This window comes from Phyllostomus hastatus, unplaced genomic scaffold, assembly GCF_019186645.2.
Source record: "Phyllostomus hastatus isolate PE091 unplaced genomic scaffold, TTU_PhHast_1.1 phas_contig_196, whole genome shotgun sequence".
In the NCBI taxonomy this organism is placed as follows: Eukaryota; Metazoa; Chordata; class Mammalia; order Chiroptera; family Phyllostomidae; genus Phyllostomus; species Phyllostomus hastatus.
Window position 1 is genome coordinate 23575024 of NW_025333709.1, and position 20426 is coordinate 23595449.

A 20426-nucleotide genomic window follows, 5' to 3' on the forward strand; every position below is an offset into this window, starting at 1 on the left:
GGCAGTTAAATGCTGCAACTTGGCCTTTTCAACCTGAGATCGGGGTTGAGATCCCTGTAAAATGAGGACACCTGTCTTCATGGATAATCTCCCAGCTGCATCTCTAGACTATCCAGAACAGCTACTGCCTTAAAGAGATCTATGTTTAATGTATATCTTTATCTCTTGGTGGAAAAGGTCTTTGGGATCTCTTGGGAGTGGAGACATGGTTTAATATTTTAACATTCATATCTCCTTAAGTTTTGGGATTTCTTCTCTGCATTGTATTGAGAAATGTCTGGCATCTCAGTAGCCTTTAATGAAGTTCCACTCTTGAGTTCAGGCTTCAACAGTCAATCAAGGTATTCTAGGTATTCTAGGTTTTGGAGCTAGTACATTGTAAGTAGAATCTCTGATAAATGCTCTTACACTGATAGATTGCATCCAATTAAAAATTACATAAAATTAAATTTATCAAAAGGCAGTCTTCATTTGTAGTGTTCATTTAATTATCCTTTCCCATGCCAGAGTCTGTTTAAAACCTCTTTTAAAAATTTTTGTTTGTTATTTGCTTTTCTATTTCTTGTGGTGCCAGTACATGTAAATGCTTGATAAATAGTTACGTGAATAAAGACAGTGATGACAAGATCATTATAGACTACTGCAGGGGCAGTTCTTTATTGTGTGGGCATATACCATGCACTGCACGATGTTTACCATCTCTGGCCCCTGCCCACCCAATCCCTATAGCACTCTTCGGTCATTCCCACAAACAACACTCCACCCCAATTCCAGCACCCTTTTGGGGATGTGGTGGGGGGAGCAGTGTTGGTGCTATCCTTGTTGAGAACCACAGGGTTAGGGTAACCCAAGTCTTTCTAAGCGTGGTAGTGTCTATGCTAAACCTTGAAGGATGAGCAGGATTCTAAAACCACAGAAATTGGAACACAAACAGCATATAAAAGAGGGAGCAACATAGTGAAGACACTGTCTTGACAGATGAAATGGTTATGTCTGTGTTGGAAAATAAAGTTGGATAGTTAGAGTGAAGTTAGAAGGGTGTTGATAAGGAGTCTTGCAGAGGTGAGAGGAGAGGAAAATGTCAGCTCACTGTCTAATGCATCTTGCATGCTACTGCCAAATTAATTTCCTACAGCACTGCCCTGTTCAACAATCCACTTAATATTGCCCACTAGTTTTTACATCTTTGCTGTGTGCTGAAGGCATTTTATCTCATTGTATTCATCCCACTTTATCTCTTACTACTTCTTAAAATTAATTAGATATGTCTGGCTGGCTGGTTAAAATAATATTTCCTTCTTTTTTTGTCACCATGCTCACTGCATATTTTTTTTTAAATGTCTTTCCTCCTATATAAATTCTATCATCATTCTGTCTATTCAACTTTTTCCTACTCTTGGAAGCCTTCTCTCTAATGGAACTGGCCCATTCCATCCTGATCTCTCCTTCCTCTTTCTTATAGTATTTATTGTTTGTCCTACAGTATGTAGCATACAGTCGGGTATGAGTTTTCATGCCTCTCATTCTTCTTTCCCTGAATAATTTTTATTCTCCTAAAGAGGTGTATGACATTAAGATATATAGATGCATGCCGCGTGATGTATTTTAAACCTCCAAAGCAGCTTTTTATTTTCTTGGTCAGTTGATAAAAGGCATTGCCTTTTGAATGAAATATTTGATATAGTGTTAGATATTGAGCACCCTGAAAAATGTTTTTTAATATTTAAGTTATCATAATGATCATAGAAATTTAGATATTGTACTAAATTGTAGCCCAGTCCTAATTTTAGGGCAATATTGGCCTATTTGGCAATATTGGCCTCGTGTTATTTAGTTAAAGAATAACCACTGCCATCTTTTGATCCTTTGTAGTTTATAACTTTTTTCCTCTCCTTATTCTTTGCTCAAATGGCATCTTACCCAGGATCCCACTGTATTAATTCAATGCGTTCCTTCCCTGAGGTGAGAAGACAGGTGGGAAGCAACCGACGGGAGCCTCACCTTTGTTCTCCTCCTCCCTCCTCATCTCCAATTCAAAGAGCACTGCGTGAAAAATCACTGTAACTCATCTAATTTAAAAATGCTTATTAAAAAAAACATTGCTTTTTGTGACATCTCTTTTGGGAACTTAGTATAAAAATAGAAACACTTTAGTTTTACAGTGATTTTGAAGTACAAAGAAAAATGCTCTGGAACAAATGTCTTGTTTCAGCAATAAAAGAGTTAACATACTAAGCAGCAAAGACAGATACTGCGAGAGGATAGTGCTTTCTGTCTCTGTCATTTGTGGTTTAAGGAGAGGGGGTAGTGTTCTGCATCTGAAAGGACTTTAATGAATGCTGTCAGTGTTTGTGAGAGCTAATGGTCAGTATGGGAAAGGAGAGCAGGGAAAGTGGTCTAGCTGCTTCAGGATAGGTAGGTGAGAGTTTGCTCTGATTGAACGGAATGTTCCACCGCGTTTCACCTTTATTCATTATCCTTTGTTCTTTATAATCTGATACAGTAGTATAAAAGTGAATGCAGATATATATGTGAATGTGATTTATTTTCCTTTCAATCTGTTTATTGTGTACAGCAGGGCATATATACTTCTCTTGTCTAGGTTGGATGCACAAATCTCTGTGCAGTGCTTTTTGCCCGTTGCCTAGACGATCACTTGGTTTCTCTGAGGATGTCTGGTTCTCGTAAAGAGTTTGATGTGAAGCAGATTTTGAAAATCAGATGGAGGTGGTTTGGCCATCAAGCATCATCTCCTAATTCCGCAGTTGACAGCCAGCAGGGAGAATTTTGGAATCGAGGACAGACTGGAGCAAACGGTGGGAGAAAGTTTTTAGATCCATGTAGCCTGCAGTTGCCTTTGGCTTCAATTGGTTACCGAAGGTCCAGCCAACTGGATTTTCAGAGTTCACCTTCTTGGCCAATGGCATCCACCTCTGAAGTCCCTGCATTTGAGTTTACAGCAGAAGATTGTGGCGGTGCACACTGGCTGGATAGACCAGAAGTGGAGGATGGCACTAGTGAAGAAGAAAATGAATCTGATTCCAGTTCATGCAGGTTGATTATTTTCTTACTGTTAGAAATGGGGTGTGGGGATATATTCTCTATAATGTTTTAAAATAAGTTAATATTATTATTATCATTAATATTAATATTATATATATACCTCTACATACATATACATGTATAATATTTTGGTATGCATATGTGGTAGTTTGGGGATTTAAAAAATATTGTAATACTCATTTTAATTGTGTAAAATTATAAAGACAACAAATAGCATTCATTTTGAAATACCTTGTGTTCCATATATAGCTCTAGCTCTGTCTTGAAAAGAATATATAGTAGCAGTTTTATGCATCGTTGCCTTGCAGTTTGCTTCATTCTTTTACCTTCCTTAACCGTAGCAGAACTATCAAAGACATTTCTACAGTATAATTTCTATGACATTTTAGTTTGCAACAGATTATAGTATCATTTTAAAGTCTTAATGAAAATGAAAGATCTCACAAGGAGATAGCACTGTAGTTGTCAGTATTTTTTGTACACCATGTGGGTGTCAGTCGTATTTCTCTATGGCTATTTCTCTTTGTCTTGTGTGTGTTGCAGCTCTCCGGACTACTACAGAGAATACAGTAACATGTCTCTTTCTAAGATGACAGCTTCTAATTCCTGTACCTTCACCTCACTGAAAATTGTGCTGTTTAGGGAAATGAGGGACATTCCTTCAGGAGAGTTTGAGGGAGTGTGGAGGGGTTAGATGCGGTCAGCTGGTGAACAAGGGGCAAGAAGGAGGGGAAATGAGTTTGAGGGGAGAAAATAAAACACTGGAAATTTTATAATGATTTTATCCGTATTCATCCTGGGAACCTGACTTGATCTTTGAAGTGGATTTTCTTTTTCATGAGCAGCATACTACCGTAGTATATTGTGTGACAAGTTAGAGCGTGACAGTCATCTTTCTGATTCATCTACACTCAAGTGTTTCAAAATATTTAAAGGTGCAAGTAGCTTGTCATTAGGGTAGTTTGATCATGGGTTCTTTCTCTTTTTAATATATGAGATGGAGACAAAATGAGTTCATATATTCAAATATATCTTACTTGGGGATATTCACCACCTTTTCTTCTACCCTTCAGAACATGGAATTATGAACTGTGGTGGTGGAATAATAACACATAAAGACCAGTCATCTATAATCATTTGTGTAATGCAGAGAAGGGAATATCTTTACATAGGTAACTAGTGTATTTCATTTTAAAAAATTTAATTAGTTCATGACTTGGCATTATCTTGAGGGAATAGGAGAAACTAATTTAATATGGAGATAGATCAATTGAGTTAATGTGCTTCCATTGTTTGGGGGTTTTTTGCTTTTTTTCTTTCTTTCTTTTTTTTTTTTTTGAGACTTGTTGCCATAGGAGAATAATGTATATAGAAAAGGTTCAGGGTTTATCATTTTTGTGGGAAACGAAAGAGTAATCATCTTTCCATTTGAAAATCAATATAATGTACACAGAATATTTTAACAGAATTAGACAAAACAAACCATTCATTTACCAGCATAAATTATAAAAATCTGAACATGTATCTACAACTTGGAGAGATTTTACACATGTGATTATAAAATTTGTATATATGAATAGTCTTGGAAAGGTTATATTCAAACATTGGTTACTATAATTCCTTACAACAAACATAGTTTGCATACCTAATGATTACTGAAATTAAATTAATCTATTCTTTAGTAGTCATATTGAAATATCATCTTGTTGGGACATTCATTATAAAAGAAAAAGATTGCCCTTTTTTTACTGAGGTGGCTATGTGCATGCTTCAAGAATATAAAATTGGTATTTTTATTTACAGGAGACATAAATATAATAAAATGTTTTTAAAAATCTGAAATACAGTTTTAAAAATTTTGGTCAAGAGGATTGATAATGTAAATAATATAATGGGAGTTAACAGTTTACATCTACAGTAACCAAACTATTTCTAAGATACTATTTCAAAAATAGAATGTACTTAAATTGTCTCTGATTTTTAGATATAAGAGGGGAAATATGTCAAAGCAATTTAATTTGTCCAATGCTTTAAAATTTCTATCTTAACATCTTGCAAAAAACATTCTAGATTTTAGAAATGTCTTTTGTGTATATACTTTTACTTCTCCATTTTTTCTAGATTAAAATCTTATATATCTAATTCTTACATCTCCCTTTAGTCCTCTGGCTCTGAGTCTTTGATTTTTGTCGTAAGAGTGGATACACTTATTTGCCCCCAGCTTTTTGATTAAGTGAGCAGTCTCTCTAGGTAGTTGCCCTCTACTATAAACAAATCAGAAATTATCACTGTTAATGTCAAAAGATGCTACACAGATATTCATCAAATCTTTGTACATAACTTGGGAATGATTCTTTTTCTTTTTTTTTATTGTTCATGTACAGTTGTCTCCATTTTTGCAAATATTAACAAATATGACAAATACTCGTTTTATGAGTACACTATAGATTGATATCTCAAAATGTTAAAGACAGCAGGGGAATACATATGACATATAGAGAATTTCTAATTTAGACAGTAATAATTCTTATTATTTAGATATCAAAACTTAGAATGACATTTTCAGTTGTTGGAAAAATGGAAGACCTCTGAGACTGAAGTTTTCACTAATTAGACAAAAGGGAGCCTGCTGGGTGGTTTCACACACGCAGAACCCTAACACCTACAGTGGGTCAGGACAGTTCAAAGCTGGACTTGGGGGGTCTCATGGGTTGTTGATACGTTTGATCAGCTGTGTGCCAGCCAGAAGTGTCTGCCCGAGCCTCAGCCTGCTGGGAGTTCCTGCTGCCACAGATCTAAGCGATGTAAGAGTGTCTCCGCTCTCCACTTTGATCCCGGGTCTGTGGTTCAGCCACCTTTTCTCCGTGGGTGTCATCTAAGTCATCACTTTGGTATTAAAATACAAACTTCAAGTTTTTTACACCATGAGGAATTTTAGACCCTAAGTAACAAAGCTGTCACTCTTTCTGTGAACTTGGGGTTCCTAAGACCTTAATTCACGATGGATTCTTAGCAGGGTCAGCAAGGACTACATGTGGCCCACCACGTGACCTTGACACAAGCACAGCTTACACTGCACTCGATGTGCCAGCTTTGAAATTATGTAATTTTTGACATTTTTAATTGGGGTAAATTCATTTCAAATTTTGTTTATAAAGTTAGACTTTAGTCCCAGACTGTTTTTTAATAAATATGCATAAAGTATTACTATACTTTACAAATATTCAAAAATAATAATATAATACAGTGATACAGTTAATGCTGACTGGGTGCTTACTCTCTGTGAGGCACTGTTCTAAGCACTGTATGTATATTAACTCACTTGGTCTTCACAACCAACCTCTGAGTTAGATTACTGCTATTATACTGGGTTGGGCAAAACTAGGTCTATAATCATTAGTATGGAAAATGATACAGTAATTAAATAATGACACAAAGATGTACTCTGTGTTTCAGGGACTCACAACTGTAAACCTACTTTTGCCCACCCTGCATTCTAATCTTACAGACGAGGCCAATAAGGCACAGAAAGGTTAACTCGCTCAAAGTTAATAAGTAAAATGAAACTACATTTAAACAAATAAATTATATGTATCTATTTATTATCCTCACTTGAGATGTGCTTATTGATTTTAGAGAGAGAAGAAGGGAGAGAGAGAGAAGCAGAAACATCGATGTGAGAGAGAACATCGGTCAGTTGCCTCTCGTAGGTGCCCCAACAGGGGATCAAACAAGCAACCTAGCATGTGCCCTGAGGAGGGACCAAATCCTCAACCTTTTTGCCTGCGGGATGACACTTCAACTGAGTTATAAATTTTATATTTTTAGAACAGTTTTATATTTACAGGAAAACTGTAAAGATAGTATAGGGTGACTTCCTATGTACCCAAACGCAGGTTCCCGTGTTATTCTTATCTTATTAGTATGGTGCATCTGTTACTATTAATGAATTAATATTGATACCTTGTTGCTAACTAAAGTCCACACTTTATTCAGATTTCCTTAATTCCTACCTAATGTCTTTGTTCTGTTGCAAGATCCTATCTTGGATGCCACGTGACATTTAGTCATCGTGTCTTCTTAGTCTCCTCTGGGCTGTGACAGTTTCTCAGATTTCCCTCATGTTTTGATTGCTTTGGCACTTTTGGGAATACTGGTCAGATGTTTTGTAGAATGTCTTATTCAGTTGGGATTTGTCTGATGTGTTTCTCATAGTTGGACTGAGGGGGTGAGTTTTGGGGAGGAAGACAACAGAAGTAAAGTGGCATTTTCATCGCATCATGTCAAGGATACATTCTACCAACCAGACTTACCACTGTTGATACTGACCTTGATCACTTGGAAATTGCTGCATTTTGTACCCAAACAATTAATATGTAGATTTCATGCTTACATACCAGTAGGCAGTTCTCTGTGACTATTCATTGAATCACCTTGTTCAACCTGGATTAACATAATAGTTAATGACTGGTTCTGACCAGTGTCAGCTTCTCTCTCCAGTTAATTTTCTTAGCCTGGTTCTCGAAAATGGCAAGCCTGGCTGGCTTACAGGCGTATTATTTTGACACGGCCTCGAATCTTTATCTACTGTCAGCAGACCTGTCTTATTGGTTGCTTGCTAGTCTGTGTTTCAACTACAGAGATCCTTGAAATATTGATCGGATGATTTGCTATTCTTTGACTCAGCCTGAAGGCATTTAGGTCCTCCTCTGCAGGCATGGGGTTATCTTCATAGTACCAGCTTTTGTCCAGAGCTCTCTCCTTTTTCTCGACCCTCTTTGTGTTGTCTACATCATGTTTAAACCAGTCTGGTTTGATTTGAAATTAAAATTTTCTGCATTTCCGCATGAAACATTTTGTTTCCAAAGATGGCAAAGATTGAACTACAATGCACTTGTGTCTGGGATGAATGAATGGCATCATCTTCCTTTAAACATACATACCCAGTCATAGTATGGGTTCCCTGGACACAACACACAGTCTATGGAACCTCTCCCCAGAAGCACTCAGTGTGCATGCAGGTGCATGCATGCATGCATGCATGTGTGTGTTACATATTTTGTGTATAGTTCAAGCAGTTCATGAACCCTGATACCTTTCTGTATGCTCTGTCAGTCAGTATTCATAGTGTTAAGCAACTGAAATTGACTAACTGATTTAAACAGAGTAAGAATTTATTATTTACACTGAATAAGAATACATTAGCTCTGCTTCACAAGTTCACTCAGAGACCCAGGTTTCTTCCATATTGTCTCTCCATCCTGCAAGGTGTTTCCCTTCCTTTATTGTCAAAGCGTACTCAGCTCCCCACTACATTCCAGCTTATGGAAAAAAACAAAGAAGAAAAAGAAGACATTAAGCAAGTAACACAAGTTGCATATATCAATTCCACTCACGTTCCATTGTTGAGAACCCAGTCACATGACCACAGCTAGTGGCAAGAGAAGTTCAGAAATGTGGTTTCCACCTGTGTAAGTAGGTGTGTCCAGCTAAGTGTGTCCAGCTAAAACACATTACTGTGGTGCAAGTAAAGAGTGGTTTGGGTTATGGTCAACAAAGTTGATCGTAAGAGATGAAGTGCAAGTGCAAGAGGTGGAGACAGCTGAATAGAACTCACAAGAATTCTTTGCATCTAATTTTTCAATTAGATGTTTCCCATATTACATCCTATTTTTATCAGAGACACTGGAAAATAGAAATAGGCGAAAATGAAAAAATACAAATCACTAATTACCCTGCCATAACAATTTGGAGAAGTGTCCTTCCAGTATATTTTCTATACAAACATAATACAAAGCATGTTTTTAGAATAAAAATTTCAGTCTTATTGTTCATACTGTTTTGCAACCTGCTTTCTTTGCCCTTTCTTTCTTTATTTATTTATATAAATAAATAATATATATTTATAATATAATATAAATATATATTATATTTAATATGTAAATATTAAAATTAGGACTCTGGTCGCAAAAGACAGAAGCCCAACTCAAACTGATTTAAGCACAAGCTAGAAGTTTTGGGCTCACATAAGTAAATAAAAAGTCCAATAATGGAGCCTAGCTTTAGACATGGCTAGATCCAGGTCCTCCAACAGCACCAGAAATCTGTACTTCTCTCTCTCTAGATTAGGTTTTCCTCCGTGATGGCATTTTCTCACATGGGAGCAAAAAAAAAAAACCACTAGCAGCTTCAAGTTTTCTGTTTATCAGCTTAGCAACCTCAATGTAAAGAGAGTGACTTGTTAAAGAATGACAACAAACATCTTGAAATTGGTTCTCATCTCCGGGAGATATGATACTCTTACTGGTCAGGCCTCAGTTCCTTGCTCACCTCTGCACTGGGGAAGATTCAACTCTCCCCAAGCCTCGTGGACTGAGGCAGGAAATGGACAGTTTCCCAAAAGGCAGAGATGGATCTGTTACCATAGGAGTTCTGGATAGGCATGAAAAATCGATCTCCACTAAAACAGCTTTCTTTGTCATTAGATAATTCTCTTACATCTTTTTAAATGGTTGCATCATACTCCCATGCACAGATATAATTTTTGTTTCTTTAACCAATGTTCTATTTTTCTTTTTGGAATTTAAGTGGTTTTTAGTATTTTCCTGTCAGTAACAACCTATGATGAACCCTCTCTGTAGTTATATCTCTGTACAAACAGATAATTCTTTCTTTGGATAAAGTTCCAAGGGGATGCACATTTTCAGGGTTTTTAATTTGTATTCTCAAAGACATATCAGGAATATCACTGCTATTTTAATTCTCACCAGTATTGTATGAGAGTGTCCACTGGCCCTTCCCCTTCACTCTGGTTATTATTAGGAACATTTGATTCTTGCCCTGGCTGGCATAGCTCAGTGGATTGAGTACGGGCTCCGAACCAGGCATCACAGGTTCGATTCCCAGTCAGGGCACATGCCTAGGTTGCAGGCCATGGCCCCCAGCAACCACACACTGATGTTTCTCTCTCTCTCTCTGTCTCTCTCTCTCTCTCTCTCTCTCCCCTCTTCCCTCTCTAAAAAATAAATAAATAAAATCTTTAAAAAAAAAGAACATTTGATTCTTATAAACAACATTTCATTCTCTTCACCACAGATTCTGGACACAGGACCAGGGGAGGGAAAAAAGCCTATTAAATTCCAAAATCAGAAAATATTTGTCTTGAGAAGGAAAAAGGTGATGGTAGTATTTTTCTTTGCATCTTGTCCTTTCTCTTTACGCAGCTGCCTTGTCCTCCCCTTACAGGGACAGTCCCAACTCCTCTTCTCCTCCTCACTCATCTGAATTCTAAGACATACTTCAAATCTCATCTGCTATTTATAGAAATCACAGAGAAATATATTTTCAATGCTTCATAAATGGCCTGTCCCCAGATGTTTGTATTGTGGGTTAGGATGTCTGCTGAGTTTGCTACTTTAATTAGGAAGGCCGTTTTAACTAGAAAGTATGAACCTTAGTTATAAAAATTGATAACACTAGAATCATTTTTTAAACAGACAACCAACCAGCCCTGGCTAGGTATCTCAGTTGGTTGGAGTATTGTCCCAATTTACCAAGGTTGTGGGTTCGATCCCCAGTCAGGGCACATGTAAGAATCAACCTTTTCATTGGCCATAAAAAGCGCAGTTCTACTAACAGTAGCTTACTTATTTTGTGCTAAGGCTGTGCATTCATTATTTCATTTACTAATCCTCCAGTGAGGTATCCTTTGAAAGAAAGTACTATGTATTACTTATTCCTGTTCTGCTATTGAAAAAGATAAGGCTTAAAGGAATAAAAGAACTTCCACAGAGTGACACCCAGTGACAGGGAATCTGAATATGCACTTTACAATGGAGCTTTCTGCATCGATAGAAATGTTCCATCTCTGCACCGTCCAGTCTGGCAGCCAACAGCCCCATGAGACTGTCGAGCATTTGAAACATGACTAGTCCAACTAAAGAACTGAATTTTTTATTTTAGTTAATTTTACTTAAATTAAAATAGCCTCACGGGGCTAGTGGCTAATGTATTAACACAGTTCTAGAACCTTCCTAAAATGCTCTTAATTACTACATCATACCTATCCAATTCAACCCAGTCCAAAGCACAGAAGAAAAAGAAACCGGAAGTGTTACCATAGTAAATTCCACAGAGCTCGAGTATCAGAGCAGTTTGACCTGTGTCCCACCAAGACCTAAACAACTCTCACTCTCTCATGCCCAGCTTAGGAGCAGTCACAGAGCAGCAGACTTTTGTCTGAGATCCTTAATTCTAATGTCTTTTTTTCTGTTCAGTTATCCTCATTCATAGTGTACCATTATTTGCCCTTCGTGCCCTTGCCCCACTGATGCCTGTGGGTAAACTTAAGCAAGAATTTCTATTCCTTTGTGAGTGGTCAGTTGGCCAGTACTCTGAATGCCTCCTCATTCTGGCTTTGTGACCAGCTGCTCATGTGTCCTTGGTCATCTTGGCCCACTCGGGGCCTCAGATTTTCTCATCTGCAAAATAAGGGAATTGAATTAGATGATTGCATGGGTTCCTTCTAGATCACAGGTGTCAAACTCATTTTCACCAGGGGCCACATCAGCCTTGTGGTTGCCTTCAAAGGGCCAAATGTAATTTTAGGACTGTATACGTGTAACTACTCCTTAGCAGTTAAGCGAGAGCTCAGTGCTACCACTGGGTAGAAACAAGGTGCCCGGCCGGATAAAACAAGGTAGAGAGCCAGATTCAGCCCACAGGCCTTGTGTTTGCCACCTGTGCTCTAGACGTAAAAATTCTCTATGTAATGATCCAAGTGCCTAAGGTCCTACAGTTGTATGTATGTGCACTAAATTATTTCTTAGTAAATTTTTACATTGTTAAAATGTATATGCAAGGCCCCCATTTTTTAATAACAAACCAAGAAACTCTAGAAAGCTGTGCAGCTCTTAAATCTATCAGGTACCCAGACCTGTTCCTTCCTCTTTCATGCTCCTTTCGTGAACAAACGGCTTTACTTTTTCATAGGATACAAATCAGAAGGCTACACTTCTTTGGTCCTTCATTTGGAGGAGTGATAGTGATTGCTGTATCCAGAGATCTCAGTGAATTAATTGTCGCATTGAAATAATATGTTTATTGAACGTGTGAAGGCAGCTGAAACCTTGAAAGCAAATAACAAAATTTGAAACATTTTAGATTCATGAATTGTTGTTTTGTTAATGTGTTATATACATAAGTGATTTGATGTTTTACCTCTCTGTTCATTTTGAAAATAACAAATATTCCATTAATTTCTAGTAGTTCATTTGAAATACTTTGTTCAAAGAAATTCACTTTACACATGTTTGAAGTATCTATTGTGTTAATCAGTGTTTTGAACATGTAAGCTCCTCACATGCTGATGTGTGTGATGTGTCTTTTACCTAATGTGCACATCAGTGGTCTTTAGCCTGTGACATTGGGATCACCTTTAGGGCTTTTAAAAAATATGATGTTTAGGTCTCACCTTAGGTAGGCCTAGTAAATCAGTTTTCAAGAATGAGGCTCTGAACACAGGTGCGGAAACGCTCCCCTGGTTATCCTGATTCATGCCGGAGGTTGAAGAACCAACACCCTGAGTATTCTTAATGAGAAAAGGGATGGCCTGTGTATTAATTAGGCTTATACTAACACGAAAGCTGGTCTGTAAAAACTCAGTGAGGGTAGTATTATAAAAATGCTGTTGCTTTTTTAGAACTTAACATTGATTAGCATTTATGTTTGATGATCGCACTTCACTCAAAAAATATTCAACTAACTCATTTTCTAGTTATTACTGAGAATTTAATACAAAGTATAAGAAATGTGATGCAAAATATAGAAACCTAGGAAAGAAGTACCATACTTGATTTATTTACTTCACTTTGCCTTGTCCTTGAAGGAGTTTGTAGCTTATGAGAATTAGATGTTCTAATTTTCTCTAATCCTTAGATTATTAATACTCTTACAATCATTTCTCAGTATTTTGACAGTATAAAACTTTGTGTTATTAGAAAAGTATTTTAAATCTTCAAATTGTTATTCATCAAAGCCACCACTATTATTTTTTTGCTTATGTTTTCTGCTAGATTTTAAAGTGGTTTCTAATCTTCATTTTTATATATAAGCAACATATAGTCATACATTACTCAACACATGTTTATGTTAATGATCTTAAATGTAAAGTTAAGCATATTATACTGGACTTTCCAAGTCATTACATTAGTAATACTCATAGTATGCAGTGAATCCTTTCTAGATCATATATGTTGTGCTTCTATTTTCATTATTGACAGTTATTCTCCAAGAACATTTTTTCAGGCCTGCTTTTGTTTGGCACTGAAAATGCAGTGCACTGTGAGCAGTTAGGTAGAGATATGCATTAGTCAAGGCACTACTAACTTCCAAAACTGATACATCTCAGTGCTCTGTGAGAGTTCTCGTGAGTACAGTCCGTGTGAGTGCGCTTACTTGAGTGACCTTCCACGTGTGTATTTTACCTCTTCCTTCATCTGAGTCCTCATTCCTCTCCATTCAACTCAGGAATACAGAAGGAAAGAATGGAAAAGGTATACCTGCTCTTAGCCACTGTAGCCGTGAGATGATGCAGTGCATTCCACCATAAGACCACATCTCTCGGCGAGAAACGCTGGGAAATAGAGTCTAGCTGTATTCCCAGGAGGAAAAGGAAAAGCTGTTTTGGTGAACACACAGCAGTCTCTACAACAGCCCTAGTTCTGCTGTGAATGAACTCTGTGACTCCTGGCAAGCTGTTAGTCTCCTTCGCTTCTGTTCCCTTTACTTTAAAAGTAAACGATCCGATGACTTCTTTTTGTAAGGTTATTAGATGTTTACATTAAGAAAACTCTCTTAAGATGGAGTGAGGCTTGACTGAACAAAGCGTTTGTCAGAATCATAATATTCTTAAAAGTGAATCTGGTGAGAAATGAGAACTAAGTTATGGCACAGTTGGTAGTTTTATAGTTCGTTGCATAGCCAACAGATGTTGATTACTTAATTCAAGTGATCTTGGAGAAAAGGTCTTGGAGGGAAGGGGGAGGGTAGTGAGTTTATGATTTCATTCTTAATCCTAATTTTTTTAATTTTTCACTACCAGTAAATCATATAAAGACAGAACTCATACTTTTCAAGTTATAATTTGTCCATTTCAAATAATTTGTTGATTAGGCCATCAAAGACCTTTAACCTATAAGTTATAGTTTATCTGGGCTTTTGAAGACTGACCAGAGAATGAAATGAATTAGCTATAACACAGTTTTTTAATGACAGCATATTTCATATTTTCAATGCCTTGTACGTAAGTGTGGAACCTAACCCATTTTTAAGTAAAGGATGACTTGGATTTATATCTGCCTTTCTGTCTTCCAAAAATGACCTCTTACACAATTAAATATACTGTTGGGCAATATGGTTATTAATATGACTACAGCTTGGCTCTTTTTCAGCAGAGATGTTGCGTTGACCAGAGAAGAGACCTCAAAAGCAGACACTATAAAGAATATGTGTCACTATTAACTAACAGATGTCACATTCATTCATAGTGTTTGTAAGACACACATATGATTTGAGCCATCATTGATTTTAAAAGACAAAATGATGACTCATTCTACATTAATATTGGCTGGTAGCACTGATTACTCCTATTACATTTGAAGGCTTGAGAGGGACTTGGTTGGAAAGATCTTTTTAATGTAGCAGTGATACATCAAAATGTGTGTTCTCTTTTCTTTCAGGACTTCCAATAGCAGTCAGACATTATCATCCTGCCATACTATGGAGCCATGTTCATCAGATGAATTTTTCCAAGCCCTTAATCATGCTGAGCAAACCTTTAAAAAGATGGAAAACTATTTGAGACATAAACAGTTGTGTGATGTAATTCTAGTTGCTGGTGATCGCAGAATTCCAGCTCATCGGTAACTATTTTCCAAATTTCTGTATGTGTGAAATATTTCCTTGATAATTTAGTTATGTATATTTGAGGTAACTTTTTCCAGTTGATTGTTAGGACAGAATGTTTTTGAGGAAAGGGTATATTTCATGGAATTTCTGCAAAGAAAATAGTACATATGAAATTATTACACATTCAGTGACCGCAAAAGGGTCACTTTTCCTCCGTAGAGCTGCAAACATAACACACTAGCTTCAGACCATTCAGTATTGCTGGGCCTAGGTTTTAAATAACCACAGTTTTCTCAACTTCTGTTTGCTGACCCCCAAGAAATATGAAAAGCAGTGGTGTCAGGGAACGAAGGCCTTTAAGCACAAATGAAGTATTATTTCTTGACACAAGAAAAGGAAAGAAGAGCTGTTTAATAAAAAACAAGACATTATTTTACTTCTGACAATTCCACATTCAATGTTCAGTGTTAATCACCATTATGATCCCAAAGGTTTTGTTACGCCTTTCAAAATTAATTAACACTCTGTCCCAAAGGTTTTGTTACAGTCTCCAAAGTAGAAGTAAAATCAGGAAGAATGGCCTTGGTCTTACAGTTTTCAGTAACTTAATTAGCATGAGATGCTATTACATATTGTGACAAAAAGTCCATATTATGAGCATCCATTTATTATAAAAGATATTTCAACCTGAATTTCGTAGAGGCGTCTCCAGTTCTGTACTTCCAAAACAGAACTCACTGCCTTTCCTGTCGCGCGCACGTAAGCATCACCACGCCACTTAGGTTACTAGTGCGAGAAACTCCTGACCAGTCTCCTTCCTTTGCTTCCTTTCCCTGACATCCTGTTATCCACACAGTACCCGAGTGATCCTTGAAAACGAACTCAGATTCGGTCGCTCCTCTGATCAAACTCTTCAGCGACCCCTCATGTCACTGGGTGTGAAAGCCCAAGCCCTCACAGTGGCGGTGTGATGCCTCCTGTCATTCCCTCCGTAGTGTTCTGTCCCGCTGCTCTCCTTGCTCACCCTGAGCCACACAGACCCCTTACTGTTCCTTGTGTGTGCCACGCACGCTGCCCCTGCCTTTGGAGTTTTGCACTGGCTGCTCTTCTGCCCGAATGCTATTCCCGGATTCCTGCATGACTAATTCCTCCGCCTCCTTCACTTCTTTACCCAATTGTCACCTTCCAGTGAAACCATCTATTTAAACCCACCTCCCACTCCCCATATGCCTTTGCCGGACTCTTTTCCCCCATGGAACTAAGTCACTTTTAAGGTACTGTAGAGTTTATTTCTGCTGTATAGTGCTTGTCTGCCTTCTGGAGCCTCCCTTCTCTACAGTGTAAGGCTCAGTGAGAGAAGGGATCTTTTGTCTATGTTTTTGCACCAATAATATCTTAAGTATCTAGAATAGTACCCATTACTTACAGATATGCATTAGCATTTGTTCAGTGGATAAATGAATGACTAGGCAATTCGAGGAAGAAGAAAACTGGATGACCATAAACATTTGAAAAGATCTTCAACCTCACTAGCAGTCAGGTGATTTAAACAGTGAGATGCCATTTGATACCCTGCAGATGGCCAACACTTATAACACCTGACAGTATTCTGGGGAAATATTAAATTAACTCTTACACAATTCTGGCAGGCATCTAAGTAGGCACAGCACTTTAGAGAGCAATTTGCAAACCTCAGGACTCAGCATCGTGCTGTTGGGGAAGAAGGAGAATGGAATTAGAGAGGAACCCAGGGAATTTCAACCATTATTTGTATCATAATCTCTATTTCTCTAAAAATATGAATAAAGTAAGTCTGTATAAATGTGCTGACATGGAAGTATCTTCAAAACATGAAATGAAAAAATGCATGTTTTAAAAATATCTATTTATAGCCTATTTTACTTATATGTAACTATCCAAAAATCTAGAAACATAGCTAATATAGACTGTTGTATTATAACAAAATGTTATAGTTTTGTAGTATTATAACAAAATATTGTAACTTTATAACAAAATATATGCTACAATAATAAATATCATAAAAGTTCAAAATAACTTGCTAAAACCGTTTTCAAATATCTCCCATATATTCACTACTTGTATGATTATTACAAGTAGTGATTAAAAAACAGATTATTTTCAAAGTGACAAACAGAAAACAACCTTTATATTTCCCCCCTTTTATATAGATAGTCAGTTTAATGCTGTGGGCTTGTAGCTTTTCTTTCCCTAGATGTTAGAAATTGATATTTGAGTAATGAAAGAATAAATCATCTACCTCAGCAGAAAATTTTCAGTAATGATAATTTATTATTCAAAGGGAGGAACTAGAGCATAAAGCAATTTGTCAGACTTAAAATGCATTTCCCACTACCATGCACTTTTTATGGGTAACAAAGTTGGAGAGAGAGAAAAGCAAAAGCAGGATTTTTTTTTTTAACACACTTAGAGTGTGTTTCCTGTGATTCTCAGCACCCAGTGTCCTCTCTTGGAGAGACATTTTTTTTTGTCTCAGTTCACATTATAAATTAGTTTACAAATACAGAACTGTGTAAAAGTAGCATTTATTAATGAACATCAACTGTAGTGTGGTCATGGATTTTTCTTTTTTTCTAATGTTCTCAGATTGGTGCTCTCCTCTGTCTCAGATTATTTTGCTGCCATGTTTACTAATGACGTTAGGGAAGCAAGACAGGAAGAAATAAAAATGGAAGGTGTAGAACCGAATTCGCTATGGTCCCTGATTCAGTATGCATATACAGGTAATGAAAATTTAAAATCTCTTAGGTTTATGTTGTATTATGAGATTTCAGATTTCTGCTTTTAATAAAGCCTGTAATAGTTAACAGTTAATTCTGCTATTATAATCACCACCCTTGGTGATACCTGTTTAAGTTAAGATCTGTATATTGGAACCTATAAAATGGTTATTATAATTAAGCTGTTGAATGATATTTTAAAATGTTAATATAATTATGAAATCAATTATGTGTGTTTAAATTATTGCATTTAATTTGAAGTATGTAAAATAGATATTTTACTAATTAAATCATCCTTTAAAAATCCTGAAAATGAGCTATTAGTTTTTTATTGTAGCAGGAGTAACAAGCAGTGAACTTTTTGTAGTTAGTACTATTTTTCTTCTTAGAATATATTAAATCATCTACATCTGAAATGCATATAATGGGTTATTATTTAGAATTATTACTACTAACACCAATTAGTTTATAAACTGAGGTTAACATAATTCCACAGTTAACGGAATTTCCTTTTATCATTAAGGCCGCCTCGAGTTAAAAGAAGACAACATTGAGTGCCTGCTGTCCACGGCCTGCCTTCTCCAGCTCTCACAGGTTGTGGAAGCGTGCTGTAAGTTCCTGATGAAACAGCTTCACCCATCCAACTGCCTTGGAATCCGTTCTTTTGCTGATGCCCAAGGTTGTACAGATTTGCATAAAGTGGCTCACAATTATACTATGGTATGTATTTCTTGAAAAGCAGGAAAGCATATGTTCTTTGTCTTATTCTTTATCATTGCGGGCTTATCTACGTGTTGCTGTTTCCCCATGGCTCTGCCACACGTCTTGAGGCTGGGGGTCACTGTCCAGCGTGTTCTATGTCATTGAGTTATGAGGGAAAAGCACCAAGTAATGTATCTCCTGGATATATGAGTCAGGCCTTACAGTCACTAAGAATAGTGGCCTAGGACTGTTTCACTTAAGACTTTCAGATCTGATGTTTTTAAAGCAGAATTTCCAGCAAACCTTTTACTCTGTAGCACATGGATGAGTTTCAGAATTGTCCCCTTATTCACTGCGGAAGTTGGTGATTATGATCGTAGAGTATTAATGCAGCACTAGAGCAGAGTACAGGCGACTGAAGGGGAGGCTATTTATCACAGATAAACCTCTTATGTAAGAAGTGCTTTTAGGTATATAGAAAGATGTTGTTATTAATTACAGCAAATGTATGCTCAAAATAAATCACAGAGCGGGGTCTGATTCAGAAGCCTGGAGGATGATGGGTACTGATGGATTTAGGACAACAAGAAAACAAGGGCACGTTGAGGGCCTATGGTTAGGACCAACCTCCATGGTCTTAATAGCAGAGGGATTTGGGGAAGGGAAGGTGTGTGGATTTTTAAGGAATAACCATCTGTCCACACACGCATCTATACTTCCGAACAGTGATTGAAGACTCTTGCTTTAAATGCTTCAGTTAAAGCAATACAGCACCTAAGGGAAGAATGAATGTCAACATTCACATACACATGTACAGTTCTCCGTTTACTAATTTTATCTGCCTTTAGATGGTTTTGTCTGCCCTCCTCTCCATCCCCCAACCTTCTGACACGTACTTAGGAACCTTTCAGTAGAGAAATAGAGATCTGGAAAACTTATAAGAGTAGATATTTACAACTATTGGGAAGATTAATTCTACCTACTTCCTAAGCTTAATATGAGGATTAAATGAGTTTAATAGAAGTTTAGCACTTGAAACAGTGCTCAACACACAGCTTACCCAGCCAATTAACCACATCATTGTCATCATCATTGTATAGATTTAGTCTCTTCACGTTAGAGATTCATGAGAAGGAACAAAAGTACTCATACAAAAGCACAACCTTTATGATTCGTTTTTCTCCCTGTGGTGTAATTGTTTTTCAGAAATATTCTTGTTTGTGATGGTCCCAGTGCTTCAAGTGAAAAAATAAGAGAGTGTAGGACAGGACAGTACTATACAGACCTAACGCAGTAGTAGGTTAACATCCTTTCTTTTTTTTTTTTTTAAGATTTTATTTATTTATTTTTAGAGAGGGGGAAGGGAAGGAGAAAGACAGGGAGAGAAACATCAATGTGTGGTTGCCTCTCACATGTCCCCCACTGGGGACCCAACCCAGGCGTGTGCCCTGACTGGGAATTGAACTGGTGACCTTTTGGTTCATAGGTCTGCGCTCAGTTGACTGAGCTACACTGGTCAAGGCACATCCTTTAAATTAAGTCCTTTGAAAGACTTTTCCCCCTCTCTGTTTATTCTTCCTCACAGAATTCTCATTTTAACCCTGCAGAGTTCTCATTTCAAAGTCAAATACTTTTTAGAATAACATGAATATGTATAAAATAAACTAGATATTTCTTACCTTTATTACCAGTTCATAATGTAAGTAATATCTCTTTCCTTAGGAAGGAGTTTTATTTATATGGAAACATTTGTATGCATTTAGGTCATTCCTGTTGTTTACGGTAGAGGCACTGCTTTTTTAAGACTTAGACATAAATTTAAATTAGCTTCATGTTTTTAAAGCTCTTTTGGTAGCCAATGGGTTGTAGTTTTTTTATCTCAAGCCATTGTTTGACATTATTCAGTTGCAACAGAGACATAAAATTGAATTCTAATAACAATAAGTAATTTAGAGGTAGATTGTGTGATTTGAATTGTTGCTATGGGAACTGAAT

General features: G+C 36.9%; 1 protein-coding gene across 6 annotated transcripts in view; it reads left to right on the forward strand.

The window, feature by feature from the left end:
• The window catches only part of KLHL5 (kelch like family member 5), a 63503-nt gene that overhangs the window by 12220 nt on the left and 30857 nt on the right, over positions 1-20426 (forward strand). For 4 of the 6 annotated variants that reach the window (XM_045834566.1, XM_045834565.1, XM_045834564.1 and 1 more), the window contains 4 exons: positions 2603-3054; positions 14802-14984; positions 17596-17732; positions 18253-18449. In XM_045834566.1, the coding sequence (XP_045690522.1) occupies positions 2672-3054; positions 14802-14984; positions 17596-17732; positions 18253-18449 (900 nt within the window). In that variant the 5' untranslated portion in view covers positions 2603-2671. The remainder of the gene's footprint in view (positions 1-2602; positions 3055-14801; positions 14985-17595; positions 17733-18252; positions 18450-20426) is intronic. The other 2 variants (XM_045834568.1, XM_045834567.1) reach the window with 1 other exon arrangement.